The sequence below is a fragment of the Manis javanica genome, chromosome 2 (assembly GCF_040802235.1).
Source record: "Manis javanica isolate MJ-LG chromosome 2, MJ_LKY, whole genome shotgun sequence".
Classification (NCBI taxonomy): Eukaryota; Metazoa; Chordata; class Mammalia; order Pholidota; family Manidae; genus Manis; species Manis javanica.
Genome location: NC_133157.1, coordinates 47039932 through 47057682, shown reverse-complemented (window position 1 = coordinate 47057682; position 17751 = coordinate 47039932). Strand labels below are relative to the sequence as shown.

At 42.4% G+C, this 17751-nt stretch overlaps 2 protein-coding genes across 2 annotated transcripts; one reads left to right on the top strand and one right to left on the bottom strand.

Moving 5' to 3' along the window:
• Window positions 1–723: 723 nt before the first annotated feature.
• KLHL9 (kelch like family member 9) lies at window positions 724–5056 on the bottom strand. The gene has a single exon (XM_017660820.3). It carries the CDS (start codon window positions 4505–4507, stop codon window positions 2654–2656), a length of 1854 nt encoding a protein of 617 aa, XP_017516309.1. The 5' UTR covers window positions 4508–5056; the 3' UTR covers window positions 724–2653.
• Window positions 4584–17694, top strand: LOC118972772 (uncharacterized). Its single transcript, XM_073219842.1, has 4 exons — window positions 4584–4679; window positions 4777–5082; window positions 8829–8978; window positions 14534–17694. Exons 1-4 carry the CDS (start codon window positions 4584–4586, stop codon window positions 14783–14785), a joined length of 804 nt encoding a protein of 267 aa, XP_073075943.1. The 3' UTR covers window positions 14786–17694.
• Window positions 17695–17751: the final 57 nt, after the last annotated feature.

The following is a 17751-nucleotide window of genomic DNA, read 5'->3' as shown; positions in this document are numbered from 1 at the left end:
GACATGTAGAATCAATAACTTACCTTTTGTTCTGTAATACAAATTTTTATAATCAAGAACTCTACCATTACTTTATGAACACAGAAAAACTACAAAAAAATGTTAACAGAATGCTTTTGTGGTAGCAGTTCTTAGTTCTTATTATCTTCTTTTAAGTATTTTTTTCAGTCTAAATTTTCTGTAAAATACTATTAACTTATGAATTAAATTGCTTTCCAGTCAATAATTTCAAAGCTACATAAAATTTCCATTATCTGTAAGGAAGGAATTCCAGATTTAATTAGTATTAGTATAGTATGTCAGCTATTTTGATTGCTGAGAGAGCTGTCAACTGCAAAAAAATTATAAAGTAAAAGGATGTGAGGTGGGGTGTGTGAGTCTGGAGGCATGAGATAATAGATGGAGCAGTTTGCTTACCTGGTTAAGCAATGTTTAGTTAATTATAAAGAAACAGGGTCAAACGTAGTAGAAAGCAGAAATCTGTTTTCTACAAGGTAAAGAGAAAAGTTTGTGCAGAATAGAAGACAAGTAGGGCAACACCATTTCAGCATGTCAGAATAAGCACCAATAAAGTAAATTCACCAATACTACATAAAAATAAAGGAATTGTAGCAAAATTATACCCGAGGTCAAAATGCAGAAAGATGGACAAATTTTATCTCAAAAATTAACTTAATAGTCCTGCCTTTGTAACACTGAGAAAAAAATATCAACACAAGCAACTGCCACTTAAATCACATTTATTATATAAACAGATCCTGTTAACTTGGTATGAAAAACAAAGCAACTCCAATAGGTATTACAAGGTTAAAGGACATGAACATTTGATCAAAGAGGAAACAAAACTACTCAAAAAAACAAAATATTTAACCTCATTAATAATCAAATAAATGATTGGGATGTTATTTCTTATTCAATGCACAAAGTTAACACCAATTTCTACTTTTTGTATTTTCTTAATGTGCTATTTTTAGTAATAAAAAAATTGAGTCATTAAAAAAACATAGAAAGTATGAAAATTTCTGCCAATGCAGAAATCATAAAAAGCATTAAAATGGATCAACACTTGTATGGGCAGTAAGGTTCAGATTCCTGGAAGCCAATTTCTTTTGTCTTGGTTCCTGAGTTTTATTATGGGATTGATTGTCAATAAAGAGAAAGTTGTTCCTGATTTACACTATGACAATCTCCCAAATATAGGGAAATACATATATGTATATATATATATATATATTAATTATAATGCATGTATGTTAATTTTTTCTTCAGTTACTTATTCCAGGAAAGTACTTCTTCAGAGTAACTCTTTACAAAGGACTCCTATGATTCCATTTGCTGATCAGGTCCCATTAAGACATTCACATGTGATTCCCAGTCAGTAGGGATGCCCTTGTTATTGAAGAGGCTGAAGATTTACTGTAGTACTGCCTGCAAGAGAGCAGAGTCCTGGACTTCTCTTGGCTGGCTTCCTAGGGAATCTGAAGTTGGTCCTGTTCTTTAGACATAGCCAAAAGGACATTTCTCTGATTTGATGCAGAAGAGAGTTTATTTCCTGCTTGCTCACATCATTGCCTTGAGGCAGATCACAGAAAGCTCAGGATGCATATGGGCTGGAGCAGCATCAGAGCAACCACCCCAATTAAATAATGCTGAATGACTTATGTTGGGACACTGAACTAAAAATCTTACAGCTTTGTTCGGCATAATTCTTTGCTTTTTCTGTTTTAGTCAACAAAAAGGTAGAAAATAGCAGAGCCTAAATTTCTGAGCAAAACAAATCTCTGAAACCTAAACTTTGCTAAATAACCTGTATAAAAGCAACTCAAAAAAGAACATACAAGCAGAAAAAATAATGTAGGTTTCATCTGAAGTAACAATTTAGTCAAACAACAAATTCCTTTGTCAATTTAATGTCTATCTCAATTTGGTGTAACTACATATTTATTCTCTGGTACTGAATTCACATTCAAACATAAATAGCTGCTAGGTGAAGAAAAATAATTTAAACACAATTTCACTATAGCTAAAGTACCAATCAATTTAAAGATTGTATGTGTATGTATGTATATGTGTTTGTACTTTCTCTCTCCCTCTCTCCGAAGATATGAAACCATGACTTAGGGCTATACTGGTTTTTTGAGTTACTATTTTGAATTTATTATTTCTTCTGTCTGCCTAAGAAACTTCACATACTCAAATGCACCCACACGATCTGGTGAGTTGGCAGCTATGTCAAAAACTATGAAAAGAGGGAGGTAGCTAATAATTGGTGGCCTTTTCTTTAATATTTTAGGTTAGTGCTTGAAGCTTCCCTTTGATGTTTTATACTCAAAGATGAAAACTTTCAGCTTTGAACATAATAAACATAATTATACATTTACTACAATCACCTACAATTTGACTTATACACCACCACAAAAAAAGAGACCTAACTTAAACATTTTTCTACATCTTTTACATTTGTTAAAACAACTGGCCCTGGCTGAATACATTTTCAGAACGTACTGGTTAACAATTTGATGAACATATTAAGTCAAACAGCACAAACATCAGTTACCTTTTTATTTGGTAACTGTACCAATCATAAGGTAACAATTGAAGGGAAAGTATGAGATTATCCAGGATGCACTGCAAAGGTATTACCATCGTTGTCTTAAGAATGATCTGAAGGTGCTGAAAGAGGCGATTCTCTAGAAGGCGATCCAGGGTTTTCTTCAGGTGGAAAAACTGTCAGAGTGCAAGCTCGAATGCCACCAAGTGACTCTGGAAGGTCAAAAACTTTATGCCACTCATCCTTTTCTGGGTCATATTTCTGGACAATTTCCACCATACAACGATTATTCCATGAATATCCACCTACAACGTAGATTTTATTTTCAAAGACAGCAACTCCAACATCACTTTGACCTCTCAACATTGCAGCAATTGGTGTCCACTGGTCAAGGGTTGGTGAGTAGTATTCACAGCTTAGAACATCATCATAATCACTTGTTCCTCTGAAGTGATTGCCACCAATGACATAGAGTTTATCTCCAACTGTACACATGCAATGCAGACCTCTGACTGTAGTCATTGGAGCCTTCTGTGTCCATTTGTCTGTATCTGGGTCAAAACACATGAGCTCATTTTGGAAAGTGTCATGAGTAATTCCTCCTGAAATATACATTAAGCCTCCATACACTGTTCCAGCATGGCCATAGTGGGGTTCACTCATTTTTGCAACATAGCTCCACTCATTCATTCTTGGGTTGTAACATTCTACTGTGGCCAGTTCACCAGCTGCACTTCGCCCACCAACAGCATACAAATGTCCTTTGAGGGCACTCAAGTGGAAGAATGTGCGCTTTTCATTTAATGATGCAACCTGCATCCATTTATTGTATCGTGGATCAAATCTGAAAACTGTATCAACGGCAGTTTTTCCTTTTGTATCATAATTACTTTGACCACCAACTACGTAAAGAAAGTTCCCAATGACAGCAATGCCATGCTGGTAACGGGGAGCATCCATGGGGGCTAAAGATCTCCACTCTTGCGCCCTTTCATCGTACATTCGTAATTCTTTACTGACAACCAGCTGCTGCCTCAAAACCCCTCCTAATGTAACCAAGTGTGTAGAATCTGATCGAATGGCAGTTCGATCTGACTGCATCACTGGCTGCATATATGGCATCATTTGGTAATTGCTAGCTTCCAAAAGCAAATTCACACAGGTATTGTCTGTTCTCATGAAATCTACGGTCTGCACATAATTGATGAGGTCCTGTGGTGTCATCAGTGGAAATCGAATATTCTTCATTAATTTTGCAGCATAATCCATCCGAGGGTCTTCCAACCTTAACCAGCGACAGGCAGCCTTGAAGAGCTCAAGTTCAGTACAGTGCTTAAGACTATTACTTGAAAGCACGAAGGCAAGACGTTCAAAAGGGAGTTTCAGAAACTCCCCAGTACTCAATAATGCAGGAAAATTCTTCAGGATAAAATTATTGACATATTTATCCACTTCTATAAGATTGTAGGTGTTAGCAATTCGTCCAACTTCAACACAGTTATCTAAAGAGACTCCTGAAATAAGAAATACTTTACAGAAGTCCAAAACAGGTAAGATTTGTAAAAAGCTGGCAGCTTCAAGTGTGTCCTGAAGATTGTCCATATTCAGAGAAAGTTTTGCAGTATAAATAAAATCAATTATTTTCTTCAGACCAACCTTGTTCACCCCATGAAGCTTAATGCACATTAAATCTTGCTCTTTCATTCCACCTGTGAACATAGCCTTGAAATAATCACTAGCAGACGCCATCATTGCTCTGTGAACAGGGAAGATTTCATCTCCATCTCCCGGCACCAGCGTCACGTCACAAAGCAATCCTTCTATTCTGAGCTGATCAAAGCCTTGCAGTACCACAGAACTGTGAGTATTGCTGGTAAAGAAACGTGTGGTTCCTGCCTTGCAAGGCTGTAAATGGGCAGAGACGCCCATTTCGCCGTTACCAAGAGACACTTTCATGTGAAAGCCTTCCTCTTGCACAAGGACGTACGCCAGGGAAAGAGATTATAACCTGAAAGCTTTAAGGGAAAAGAGGATGTGCAAAGAGCAGGAAGCTTGCTTTCTTTATCAAGGGCAAGCAGTCACCGTAGCACCCCGCAAAACACACCAGTCATCCACTGAAAACAGTTCTGTAGCTGGACCACAACGAGCTCTAGGCCTCAAATCTGATTATTATGCGGATGAGTCATCACCTGAAGGCAGTTAAGTGACCCGGTTCACCTGGTCAGGCCTGCGTTGCCGCTCCTCCAGCAGTTCCCTCCGGGCCAAGGGGAGGCGCCGCCACGTACTGCGGCTCGCTCGGCGGCGAGGCCGGCCTCCTCAGTGAGCGGCCGGCTGCACCTTCCGCTGTCCCTGGAGAGTCGCCGCGGCTACGGACCTGTCTTGGGGCGAGGGCCTGGAGGACGGGCCTGGGCCTGGAACACGGGCCTGGGCCTGGAACACGGGCCTGGTCCCGGACGCCGAGCCGGTCCTTCCGGAAAGGTCTAGTCCCAGGATCCCCCGGGCTAGGAGCGGCTGCGCGGCCGCCTGACCGGGTTCGTGGGCGGGCGCGTGGGGGATGGGGAGGAAGTGCACGGGAGACGGGGAGGGCGGGGCCTGGAGAGGGGGCTGAGCTGGGTGGGGGAGAAGAGGGCGCTGGGCTGGGCGGGGCAGGAGAGGGGCGGGACCTGTGAGACTGAAGAGGCCGCGCTGGGTGCACGAACGTTACGGTTTTCACGGCGTCTGAGCTCTCCCACCAAGGGCATATGTTTTAAGATTTATGCTTCCTGGCGTTTTTTGAATAGCAATGAAATGCTGCTTTTGAGAGGAAACGGGGGCCGTAGAAGACGTAGGGGAAAGAAATTTTTCCTCCATACAACACTATAATTTTTATCCTACAAAATTTAATAGACACCTCAGTTATAACTTTCGTTCTTATTTTTCAAAATTTTAATCATATGGAACATATCACTTGTCTCCAATACCCAACTGTGATCATGCTTTGTAAACAATAAAGGCTGACTTTTGTGCCTAAATGCAATTCCATCATCAGTAACTGTTTCGTGCTTTTTTCCACTCACATAATTTTTAATGGATACACAACTTTCCAATAACTATACATTCTATAGTTTCTTTGCTCATTATTTGTTCCTGAATATATATCTTGTCCTCCATTGTTTTATAGCCTCTGTAATAAACATAGAATCCAAAAACTTACCCGTTTTTGTATAAATACAAAAAAAATATTTATACCGTTTTGGATAAATAAATTTGGAAAATATACTGATTCAATATATATAATTTCTTTCCAAAATACGGTTACAGCAATGTTTGTATCTCTTCCCTCTACTGATTATTCACTTTATGGGTATTTTATTGATTTGATTTCTTCAATTAACTAAATTTGAATTTTGGCATATGAATAAATGTATAAACTTTGACACAATTTATCCAACATTTCCCACGGGTTGAAATTATTGTCTCTTAAATCCATCCAGTTTCTTAAGTATATGCAAAGTAATAAGAATATAGCTATATTCTTTTATTACACTCTATTTCTCTGTAAAAGATAGTATGCCCGGGGCGGGTGGGACACGTGTACCTAAGCTCCCGAATTCATCTCTGCTTACACGTGCGGAGTAAACCCGCCTTTCCTTGGATGGTACAACAGCATTACTGAAAGCTGCCAACAAAGGATATAATGATATCATAGAGGAGTTGCTGAAATTCTCACCCACCCTTGGTATCTTGAAGAACGGGGACGTCAGCGCTCCCCGCAGCGGTGCTCAATGGGAATATTAAAACAGTCGCGCTGCTTCGGAAGCAGGGACAGACCCAACCCTGAGAAACAAGGCCAATGAACTTCCAGCAGAACTAACCCAAAATGAATGGATATTGAGTTTCCTTCGAAGTAAAGAAGGACACGGTTAGAGCTAACTTAGTTTAATATTCGAGTGAAAGATCGGAACCTTAATCACATTGTCCAAAGAGAAATTGCATTTCCAATAATGTTGGAAATTCCTTTAAGAAAGAAAATGCACAGAATGCCCATCTTGGGTACCTGACCAAGAAGAGCTGAGCCTTCTGCCCTTAGTCAAGAACAGAACAGCTCAGGCACCCCTTCTTCTCACTTAGGTGGGCTTCTCCAGTGGGGCCTGGCAGATTCATGCATTCCAAAGAAACTTTAAACTACACTAACTTGGGTCTCTCAGTTAAATGCTAAGAGTTAAACCCTCTAAGAAGTTTAAACAAGAAGACAGAAAGAATAAAAGTCTGACCTTCAATGAATTAAAGTACTTTTGTGTTAAATGTAAGTGTACTAAAAGATATAGCTCCATCATTTTTACATATATATGTATGTCATTCCAGTGTAAAATGTTTTCTTCTATTCAAGGATCATTCATAGTCATATTACAAATCAATGATGTGTAAAGTTACACTATTAAAAAGCCACCTCTAACATTCCCTATGTGCTTTTCAAAGATGAACTATAAAAAAGACATAGTTCATTTGTGAGTTGATGCTCAAATTATTCCTAACATGTAAAGTTCATTTTTACCCCAAATCAGTATTATAGGTATGGTAAGAAAGAAGTGGCAAATTGGAAAGAAAATTACAAACCATAAGAAATTTAGACTGTCTCCTTGAGCTTTTATTTTGATTCTGTTGCTGGCATCTGTTTCCCATGCCATGACTAAGCAAACTTCATATGTCATGGAAACTTAAACTTCCAACACCATATTGCTTGATACAATGACTTTGAGGTCCTTGGATAAAATGTGATCTATGCAAGCACAATATGTTGCTATTACTATTACAGGAGTATAAATAAAAGACTGCTAATAGTGTCTAGTAAGTGTTCATCCATGCATGTTTTCGAGCTGGTTGATTCCAAGAAAAAAACATGGGTTTCATTGAATTATTCCTTTGCGGGGGTAAAAATTTATACTCAGTGCACTTAATACAATGGTTTCTAAATGCGTCAGTCAGTGCCTGACTGCACACACACAAATTAAACCTTTCTGTAGTCTGCCATTTTAAACACTGATAGTATTTGTTATTTAAACACGTCTTTAGTTTTCTTATTCATGTTCTATTCTGGTTTCCAGGCAATGTTCTATGTAAGGACCTGTTAAATTCAAGAGAAATGTAATCCCAAAAGATTTTTTTAACCAACTTGCAGTGGTCCTAAATGCATCATCTTTAAACCAGTAAACAATGGGATATAAATTTTGAAGTTGGAAGAGATTTCTTAAAGTTGTTATGGTCAATAAAACAATTAATAAAAAAAGATAGTATGCCATACTCACAGTTCCGCACCTATATTTTTCACTTGGAGATCTTCCCATATTCGTACATAGAGAACTTAATTTTTTTAAACAGTTGTATCATTTCCCACTGAATGGGTGTCTCATGTATTATTTAACCAGACCCCTGCTGATAGACACTTAGCTGGTTCCAGTTGTTTCTGCTGTATTTGCTGGAAGGCAGCTGATTCCAGAAGGCCTTGGGTGACTGTTGTCCTCTACCAGATACTCCAGCAGATTTTCAGCTTCTCCCACACAGAGCGCTCCTCGGCTGCCTGAAACACCTCCCTCCTGCACAGACTCTGCACTGGACTCCATCGGCAGCTGGAAGACCTGGACACCTGCTTAGTGCAGGCAATGGGAGAGGTGGAATCTGCCTTCGAAACCGAGGGCCCTACATGGGCTGTGAAGAGGTACTTCCAGGGATCCACCTCTACCTGAAAGACCAAAAATACAGTGACTGTGCCTAGGAAATTGTCAGAGTGGAAATCATGAGATCCTTCTCTTCATCCAGAAACTTGCAAGAAGGTTTGGAACTGGGGCTAGAGACATAGGGTCTCCTTGAAATGATTCTCACTGAGGCATATGCTGTATCACTCTTGCACATATGTCGATGGTTATTCCAAAAGGTTATTTCAACTTTAATTACAGAATTAATTTAAGTAATTTACCTATTTGTCAGTAGTATTAAGCAAGAATATGTTAGATATTCAGGTCCTGAAGCATCAGACCCTAATAGATGATTACCCTATTTGCTTATATACTCATTTATTTACTTATTCTTGCATCTTATATTTGTTTACATTTTCATATAAAAGATATTTCCCTTAACATTCTATAAGAATTTAGAAAACATGCTCAACTTTCAATTTTATTACATTTGTATTCTATTAATTAAATTCTCATTAAAGAAAACCTCTTGAGTTTTTCATTCACAAAACTTAAATCCTTAGTCTTTCTATATAAATCTGTCACAGCATATCTTTGTCTATTAGGTCCTATGGAACAGTCCTACCACGTGTCAGAAAATGCCTGTCAAAAGCTGCAATTCCATGGAACTGAGAGGAGCCCTGGGAAATACGCACAACGGTCAGTACTTACGTCAGAGGCCTAACCGATTTCTGCCGAGTCAGCAACAGCAGCAGGTAGGAATGTCTGAGAGGAGTCACGGGGAGGGGAGCGCGGAAGGCATACGCTGCTTGCTGGTACCCGCCCTCCGGCTCTGTCCCCCGCGCAGCTTTACGGAGTCCATTCACACCCCTGTACAGTCTCTCCACTCCCTCCAGCACACAGGGGCTCTGCTCCCGTGTGGATTCTAGCTTCAAGGTTCCCGTTACGAGTGGAATGCCACAGGGAGAGAGCAAAAGTTAGAGTTGTAAGCTTTTCAAAACCACTGTAGGCAGGTTTGTTTCCGTGAGCGTCCAGATGAATACTCTGGGACCTGAGCAATGTGCCTTTACCAGGATGACATAGGTGCTGAGAGTAAAAGGGAACAGCTGAACCCAACTGCCCGTGTGCTCTGCTGAAACCCCCACACGGCCCTGCGCCCCTGCCGGCCACATGGGCCAAGGCCGAGATCAAATGTGGGGGCCAGGCTTCTCCAGGGGCAAGTCCTAGCCCTTCAGGGCGTTCCCCTCCTAAAGGAACAACAGGCGTTTTTCTGGCGAGCATTGACCGAATACTCGAATACGGTAGTTTTCCAAGCTGATCTCGTTACAAAAGGAAGTCTACAGCTTCACGCAGGGCAAGGCCTCCTTGGGCAATGGGCAGCTAGGGAGAGAGAAAGGGACTAAAAGATGTTCCCTGCCTCCAGCCTGCTACTAACCACTTCCTGACAAGCCTCCCTTATTCACACTGTGCGGTGGACCTAGATAAACTGGGAGTGGAACTGCAGTGGTGTTTTAATTAATGGGAAACCTCATAGCCCATGTTGTTGAATTTCTTTATAAACAATAAATTTCCAGTTGTGCAAATTCATTCCACATATCTGATCCTGTCTGACAACATAATTGGAAATATACTCATCATCGGACAGAATGATGATATTGGCAGCCCTTTGAAGTAGTCAGCTAGAGAGCTCAAGAGCATTTCAACAGCTGTCAGAGAATTCTGATACTGCCAACTGACAACCAGAGGGGTTGTCACTGAAGGACATGGATGTTGGTAATATTTGGGGGTGTTGTTATAATCCACACGGTATTGTCCTGGAGGTAGTCAACCAGGAATTGTGGGTGTGTATACTGATGAATTGCTCAAGTGGCCAGGAGGGGTGTCAGTTTGGGAGGGTTTTTGAATCTTTGCCTTAGATCACTTAGCCAGTGCTTTCGCTTGCTTTTCTGTAAGTTGTGGTTGGGACAGTCTTAGTCATATTTGAATTTTAGTAATTTTTGGTCCTTCATCTTTCTTTCCTCTACTGTTACTTCTGTGTGGACCAGTTCAGGCGCTGTGGCAAGGCTTGGCAGTTCTGGACTTCCCCTCTCTTTCACTGCCTGACTCAGTTCAAGTATTACTGTCCTTTCTATGTGGGGTACTGTCGAGAATGCATGTTACATGTACCAAGTATACATACACCTATACTTATGTCTACATAGAAGTATATATACAAACACATATATACATGTATAATTTTATTTTTGTTCATTTAATATTTAGTGTGGAAACTTCTCCTAGCCAACCATACACTGTCACTTTGCCCTGGAAAATCTCCATAGCCAAATCATGTTTGCTCTCCAGGAATCACAATACATTTATAGTATATTTAGGAGGTTTATGTGTATTCGAGGGCATTGGAGACCTGAAAACTAGGCTGGCGGCAGCAGAGCTGGGGGGCAGTGTAAGCTGGGCCACCACAGCACTGAGGTGCCTACCCTGTGGGCACAGGTCCCATCCTCTCTGGGACTTAGGTGCCCAAGACCCATGCAGCTGGGAAAAAGGACCAGGGGAGACCCAGGCTGCCATTATGGCGGCTGTGAACATCTGTGCACAGTCACTGGGCAGTGTTAGCTGGAGGTGGCTGAGTGTGAATGTAGGCATGCCTTGCTCCTCCCCATGTGCCAGTGCCACCAGGGGCTGTCACGGGCAAGACCCCAGGGACGACCAGCCAGGCCCAGAAATAGTGAACAGAGCAGGCGCAGCACCCGTGCAGCCCACGTGTCTAAACCACATAAGCTGGTAAAGAATGTAGGAACTCACTGTGCAGGTGTTCAGGGGCTTTGAAGTGGATTCCACTAGGAGGGGACTGCACCAGATACATGAGCTCATTTGCTCAGGAGATCAGGAGATTCAAGAACTGCGAGGGGGTAAGAGCTGGTCGCAGCTGGGGAACTTGGAATGTAGGAAACTCAGCAAAATTTGGTATGCAGGGCTTTTGACTGAACAGATTAAATAGAATATGTCAAGTGTGTTACATGTAAGTTAGAAGATATTGTAGATTAGCTGGTCTACGTTGGGAAGATATGGTGGGCAGCTACAGTTATGGTTCTCTGGCTCCAGCTACATTTTAAGAGTTGCAGGATGGCCAGTGTTGAGGCAATCAGAACCTGAAATTGCAAATTCATAAAAGGCAAAAATAAATTCTTCATATAATGCAACATGCAAACATCACCAAAATTCAGTTTTAGAAAAACTGCTGGCTAAGCAAGGTGTTTGACAAGTGAAATCATCCTGAAGAAAACACCGTGTTACCATTGTGAGGAATGTGATGGCAAAGTACACTGTTAAATGTCATGAGGGAAGAAGGGTGGCTGTTATGCCTCAGACAAATGGGAACTGGAAATAACTTTTTATCAAAAACTAGTAGAGTTCTCCAGAGAAACAGACCCAATAAGATGTATGTACATACAGATTTATTTTAAGAGGCATTGGCTGAAGAAATTGTGGAGACTGATAAATCCAATTATCGGCAGATTAGGCCAGCAGACTGGAGACAGCAGGAAGAGTTGCAGGTTGAGTTCAAATATAGCGTGCTAGCAGAATTCCGTCTTCTTCTGGGAGGTCAGTCTTTTTCTACAAGGCCTTCAACTGATTGGATGGGGTCCATCCACAGTGGGTAATCTGGTTTCCTGAGTCTACCAATTTAAATGATAATCTTAAGTGTTCATAGAAACATGTAAAATGTTTGACTAAATATCTAGGTACCATGGCCTAGCCAAGCTGGCACATAAAATTAGTGATAACAGGCACTGTACTGTACAAAGGATGTTCAGATTCTCAGCAGCCTCTGGTTCTTGTGGACAGTGGTATTCCTGGAATGTGGATAAGGGCTCAGGATGTGGAGTCAGAGGCCTAGCTCCCAAAATGTTGCTATACCTTGAAAAGGTTATTAAATTCCCTTGTAGCTCTGTTTTTTTAATATAAAATGGGGATAATGAAAAGACCTACATTTGCCCATTTTGTCAGCTGATATGTACTAAGGCAACTATAACAAGAACTGACACATATAGGTGATTGAGAAACACCTGTTTTATATATGCATGTACACTCAAAGGAGTGTTCATGGAATGAATCCCAAGTATTAACGTGCTTAGAATAGTACCTAGTCCATAGTAGCTGCTTACCATAATCCTTATTTTTTAATACTGCCATATAAATTTCCAACTATATTGAGTATTAGTGATAGTGAGATGATCCAAGTTTTTGAATGGATTCATTAATCATGGGCCCATTGCAAAGAACTAATACCCACTATTCTGCCAGATAGAATTAGTGAATTAGTAAACTGGTGTTATTTAAAACTCTTGTGAGTTGGTTGCCTAGGACTGAGTAGAGACTAGAGCTCTATCCAAAACTCAGAAACCATATACTTAGGTATGATAGAAGAGTTCAGAGTAAAATCCCCAAAACTTTGGTTCAGGGCCATGGAAAAGCTTATTAGAGGAGTTTGGGCCCCCGAGGGCAGAGTCCCTCAACACTGTTCATGAGACGCTTCTGTCTCAGCCAGGCCTCCCCTTGTGTTAGATCTGACACATGGAGAGCAATGCTGAGCCTTGCAAACACTCTGATTGGATTCTACTTGACTTGGCCTCAGGGTGCAGATTCCTATAGCCTATGTGTTCTTGAGGATCTGAGAGTTGGTGCCCCTTTTCAGTAGAGGGCCACTGTCAGAAATACCAGTAAATGACTAGGTGCACAAAATACTTCTTTATTCAAGTTTGACAAAGGATCAGTAGAAAATATTTGATCTCCTAAAGATGAATAACATGGAGACAATAGAGATCTCAAATCAATGCAGAAGGTCACACACATTATTCATCAACGCTTGTTGCTTCTTTAAAATGAAAAGGGGAAAAATTGCTTCTGAATTCTGTTTTTTGTGGCCTTTCAGCAGCAATGCAAAGGCAGAAAGAAAGCAGGTAAAGTTTTGCTATTCAACCCTGGGTCCTTCCAGGTTGAATCTTCTTTCTTTTTTATGTAAAGTCCCAGAGGTCCATAATTGCTGCTGATGTCACCTGCTAGAGCCAGTCCTTCTCAGAAAACAGCACCCTCAGAGGGAGACACATAGCAGAATAGTAAAGAAATTGGAACCTGGGACACTTCTAATCCATGCTCTGTTGCTCCCTGTGAAAGCTGGGCCATAGATTCACTTATCTATTAGGTGACAGTGAGATATGGTAGAAGAACTATTGCGTGGCAGCAAAACTTTTGGGTAATGACTTTGGACAAGTTAAGTTCCCTGTTTGGGACTCCTTGTTTGAGAGAGCACCTGGCTCCACACCTCCTGGGGCTGTTCTGATGATCACCAGGGACAGTGTATGTGAAAGCACTTTAAAATGACATAACCCCATACACGTGGGCCTTACTATTATTGTCATTGAATCTTGGACCTTGAATCCTAATTCTTGGGCACTAATTTTGAAAGAATGTTCCCAATGGAACATTCTACTTAGCCATCTCCATACTGTCTTTATTCCTACTTCCACTTGACACACACAGGCTCCTATTTTCCCTGTTTGAAGAGCTCACCCAAAAGGTGCTAACGTGGCCCCAAATGTACTTTCTCTTCAGAAAAGGTGATTTATCTCTTTGCTATTTCAGGTATCCCTCCTGCTGGCTTGCTCTATGGAATTCCAGGGCCCCAGTGCAACAGGAAATTGAACTGAGGGAGAGCCACAGGGAATTGAAGATGAAATGAGGGACAGAAAGAATGTCATAAAGGCAGTGCTGTGAGGAATGTGACCTTCCAAAGACCACCAGGCCAGGCTGTCCCCATTCTCCTTTTTTCACCTGTTGTCTTTTACATGTACCTGCATTAACTCCCTATGAGGGCTGCTTTCTGTGGGTCACTCTGAGAAAGAGATGACATGTGGCTTGGTGAGTCACTCAGAATGAATTATGAAGAGGCCCAGGGGAGAACTAGACCAGAAGGACCCTGGGTGTTTACCCAGGAGGCAGACATGGGCAAGAAGATAGGGAGGATCATACTGTGAGATGCCCACTCTGCGTTGCTCCAGCCTGGGAAATCCCACGTCCATGCACGAAACAGAAATGTGGCTCCCTTTTTATGCCAGGAATATTATCAGAATTCTTCTTGGAGGCCTTCTTTCCTTAATCCAGATTTTGATAGATTTTAGAAGCCCATGTTAGGCAGTCTTGGGTACATCAGAGGCAGGGCCCCACTCCTTCTGAAAATAAAACACTTCAGTGTGAAGAAGACCCAATCCAAGCCTCTTCCCTACTCCACTGTTCTTCCTTATCTACTCAGATTTCCAGGTCTTACTCTGCAGCAATGCTTGCAGTGCTCCTTGGAGAAAACTCTCGAGTGGGCTGGGAAGAAGAGGCAACCACAAAAGACTCAGCCCCCGGCCTGGGTAGCTCTTTCACTCCACCCTCACTTGTGGGTAAGAGAAGACAAGACAGCCATGAGAGGGGTCCCCTCAATTCTGCTCAGACGCTTACAGGGGTTCCCCAGACTGGGGAGGACAGCAAAGAGGACAAAAATCCATCAACAACCTAAGAGAGCAAGGACTCTAAGAGACCCTTAGCAGGAGAAGATGAGACAGAGGATGCAGGAAAGAGACTAACCACCTCAAGGAGAGACACCTCCTCAGACCGAAGATCAGAAGAGGCTCCTGGCACAAGAACCACCAGTTCCTGCCATAGGTTTCACTGAAGAGCAGCAGCAAAAAGAGAATGAGGCCTTTCCTTTAGTGCTTTCAGATACTTAAGAGGGAGGGAACAAAAATATCCCACACTATGCCCGCTAGGAGCCTGTGTTCCCAGCCAGACCACAGTGGTATGGACAAGGATGGCGGGTCCCTCCGACCCCCCTCACACCTGCCCTATGCCTTGTCTCTACAAGGTGTTTCCTCTGGTCAACTACCCTCTAACTTCCAAGAAGATTTCTCTCAAAGGATTGTTTCCATAATATTAGAAAAAATTCATTGTTTCTCATATTATGCATCCTCTGAGGACGGTCTCTGTTCTCAAAAACAGCAACATTTATTCTTCACAAATATATTTGTTTCTTCTAAAAAGAGAGTGTTTTCTTTTGTCTCTACTGCATTTGGGGGACTGTGAGAGTTTTCCAGAAACTGGGGCTTAGGGAAAAGAAAAGGTTGGTTCCATTCTTACTGAGAGCTGACAATTTTCTCAAAGCTGAGGCTGGTCACGGGAACTTTGCAGCAGCCCTACACACCCACCACCATCTCAGCTTCCTTCATCTGTTATTCTGAACGTGGCCATCCGAAAAACAAATACAAAAGCATAAAAACTTCTCAAATGCTTGGGGGGGACTTAAGAAAAATGGGGAAACCCACTAAAGAACAAGCCTGGCTCTATCACAATATTGAACTGTAAATAGCCATGGGTTGGAATGCTCAGGGTTGCATGGGCACACAGGTTAAATGCCCCATTCGGTCTCCAGGAAGAGTGGGAGACAAGGAAGCTCACACCCCACCAGAACTGGAGTTGGCTGCGTAAGGAACACATCCCACCTTACAGAGCAGTTTGAAGGATATCTTCCATGTGACTCCAGGGCCCTCTTCCATTCCTGATGAGGGCTGGGTGCATCAGCTCAGCTCCCCAGGTCTTAAAGAAGGTCTACAACTGACCACGTTTCCCCTTTGCTTTCCTGGCATGAGGCCTCTGGTGCAGAGGGAGGCAGAACTCCTGGCTGATTGTGGGTTAGCAGGTAGGGACAGGAGGAGGCCAAAGGGAAGGCAGAGCAGGTGAAGGGCCCTAGCAAACATGGAAGTGGAAGAACTTGGTCTTATTAGTCTTGGCAAAGAAATCTCCATCTCGTCAAGAAGTGCTCTGCTCACCATTCAGCTCCTGGAAGAGAGCTGGGTTCTAAGTTATTAAAACAGACCCATGGCCTGGGTCACTTTGCTCAAGGCAGCCCAGCTCTGAAAGTGTTCAGAGGTAAGACTGTTGTCTGGAAAACAGTAACTCTTTGAATGTTAGAAAAACAGAGCTAGGGGAGCATTAGCAGGGTGGTATTTGGGGGCAGGGAGTACTGCTGAGTGGATTACCAGAGGAATGTGAGAGGCCACGAAACTACGGAATGCTACTTAAGGATCTTCCCTGTCTGTGGTGTCTGCCTTGAAACAAAATTTTAATTCAACAAGGAGTTTTCCCCACTGAGTGAGTAACTTAAGAAAGGGAAGCCCCTTCCTATGGAAAGCCTACATGGTGCCTGGCTTGATGACATCACTGCAGGACAAAGGAATCACATGGCCTTCAATGAGGGGATGGTCTGGGTCACACAGTGCCTGCAGAAAAATGAGGCAGATAGTGAGGAAAAATTTTGAGGATGAGTGTGTGGGAAAGATGGAAAGCCAGTGTGTGGGAAAGATGGGAAAAAATAGCCTAATTAGTGGGAAGGAATGGGAATATTTCCATCATCACTAATCAAGACAACTCTCACTCCTTAGCCACACACACACACACACACACACACACACACACACACACACACACACACACACCAACCCAAGTGCCTCCCAAGGACACTGAAGAGCACATTCATGTCTCCTTATCAGTAGTTTAGAGGTAGGAGGTAGGGCATGTCTTTGAGCACAAAGACAATGTCTGCAGGGATGTGTTCAGGCAAAATTCCTTTTTGGGTAAGTGCCTTATAGTAACCGCTTATGAGATTGTGCAGGATCTTGTCCTTGGGGCAGGGCTGGCCTCTCAGTGCTGGGGCACCCTCTGTGATCTCTGTGTGCTTGGTAGAGCCATGGGGTAGCTCCTTCAGGGACATAGACACTCATGCTGCATAATCAGGTCCTGCAATTTGTGACAAGAATAGTTTTTCTGGGCACACCTTGGATCACTACTCAGTCCATTGATGTCAACATGGTCAAATGTTCTGAATCATGCTCCGTATTCCTCTATATCCATGTGGTCTGGACCAACACCATTCAAGGGGTGAGTACAGTCACTGCTAAAAAAGGGCGGAAATGGTGTTGCCAAGAGGAGAGCCATCACGAAATTAAAGTCAAGAAAAGAGGCACTGGAGCCCCTGTTGCCCCATTCCCACCTGCAGGAGAGAAAAGGAAAGGTCAGGGAAGCCCCTCCTGGCTCTCTCTACTCCAGTTCCTTCACCTTTCTTTCACTTGAGTCTATTAACCTGAAGAGAGGATGAATGAGCAAATAGGTGGAGATCCAGGACTAGAGAACTCAGAGGAGGTGACCCTCAGGACAATGACCTTTCGTATACTCCCATGGCTAAAGACTACTCATCCAAAGGGAGGTGGTGGCTTAAAATACTGATGGCTATAGTCACATAATAAGCCATATTTGGCCCCCACATCAGAATTTTTCTCCAGAAACACACATGGGGTGAGGCAATCAGACAAGATGTGTACACACAAAGAGGTTTTGTCCAAAATCTGGTGGGGCACACCAAAGGAAGGCTTCCTTACATTAGCTCTGATTCTAGGTGTGTTTCCCCTTCCCTTCCTCCAACTCTTGCCCACA

What these genes read in the sequence shown, in the direction of transcription:
- LOC118972772 (XM_073219842.1), top strand. Translation starts at nt 4,584, where the DNA reads ATGTGCAAAGAGCAGGAAGCTTGCTTTCTTTATCAAGGGCAAGCAGTC. An exon ending in CTGCGCGGCCGCCTGACCGG is followed by an intron (nt 5,083 to 8,828) that starts GTTCGTGGGCGG and finishes TTTGTCTATTAG; the next exon opens with GTCCTATGGAACAGTCCTAC. An exon ending in CGAGTCAGCAACAGCAGCAG is followed by an intron (nt 8,979 to 14,533) that starts GTAGGAATGTCT and finishes TTATCTACTCAG; the next exon opens with ATTTCCAGGTCTTACTCTGC.
- KLHL9 (XM_017660820.3), bottom strand. Translation starts at nt 4,507, where the DNA reads ATGAAAGTGTCTCTTGGTAACGGCGAAATGGGCGTCTCTGCCCATTTA.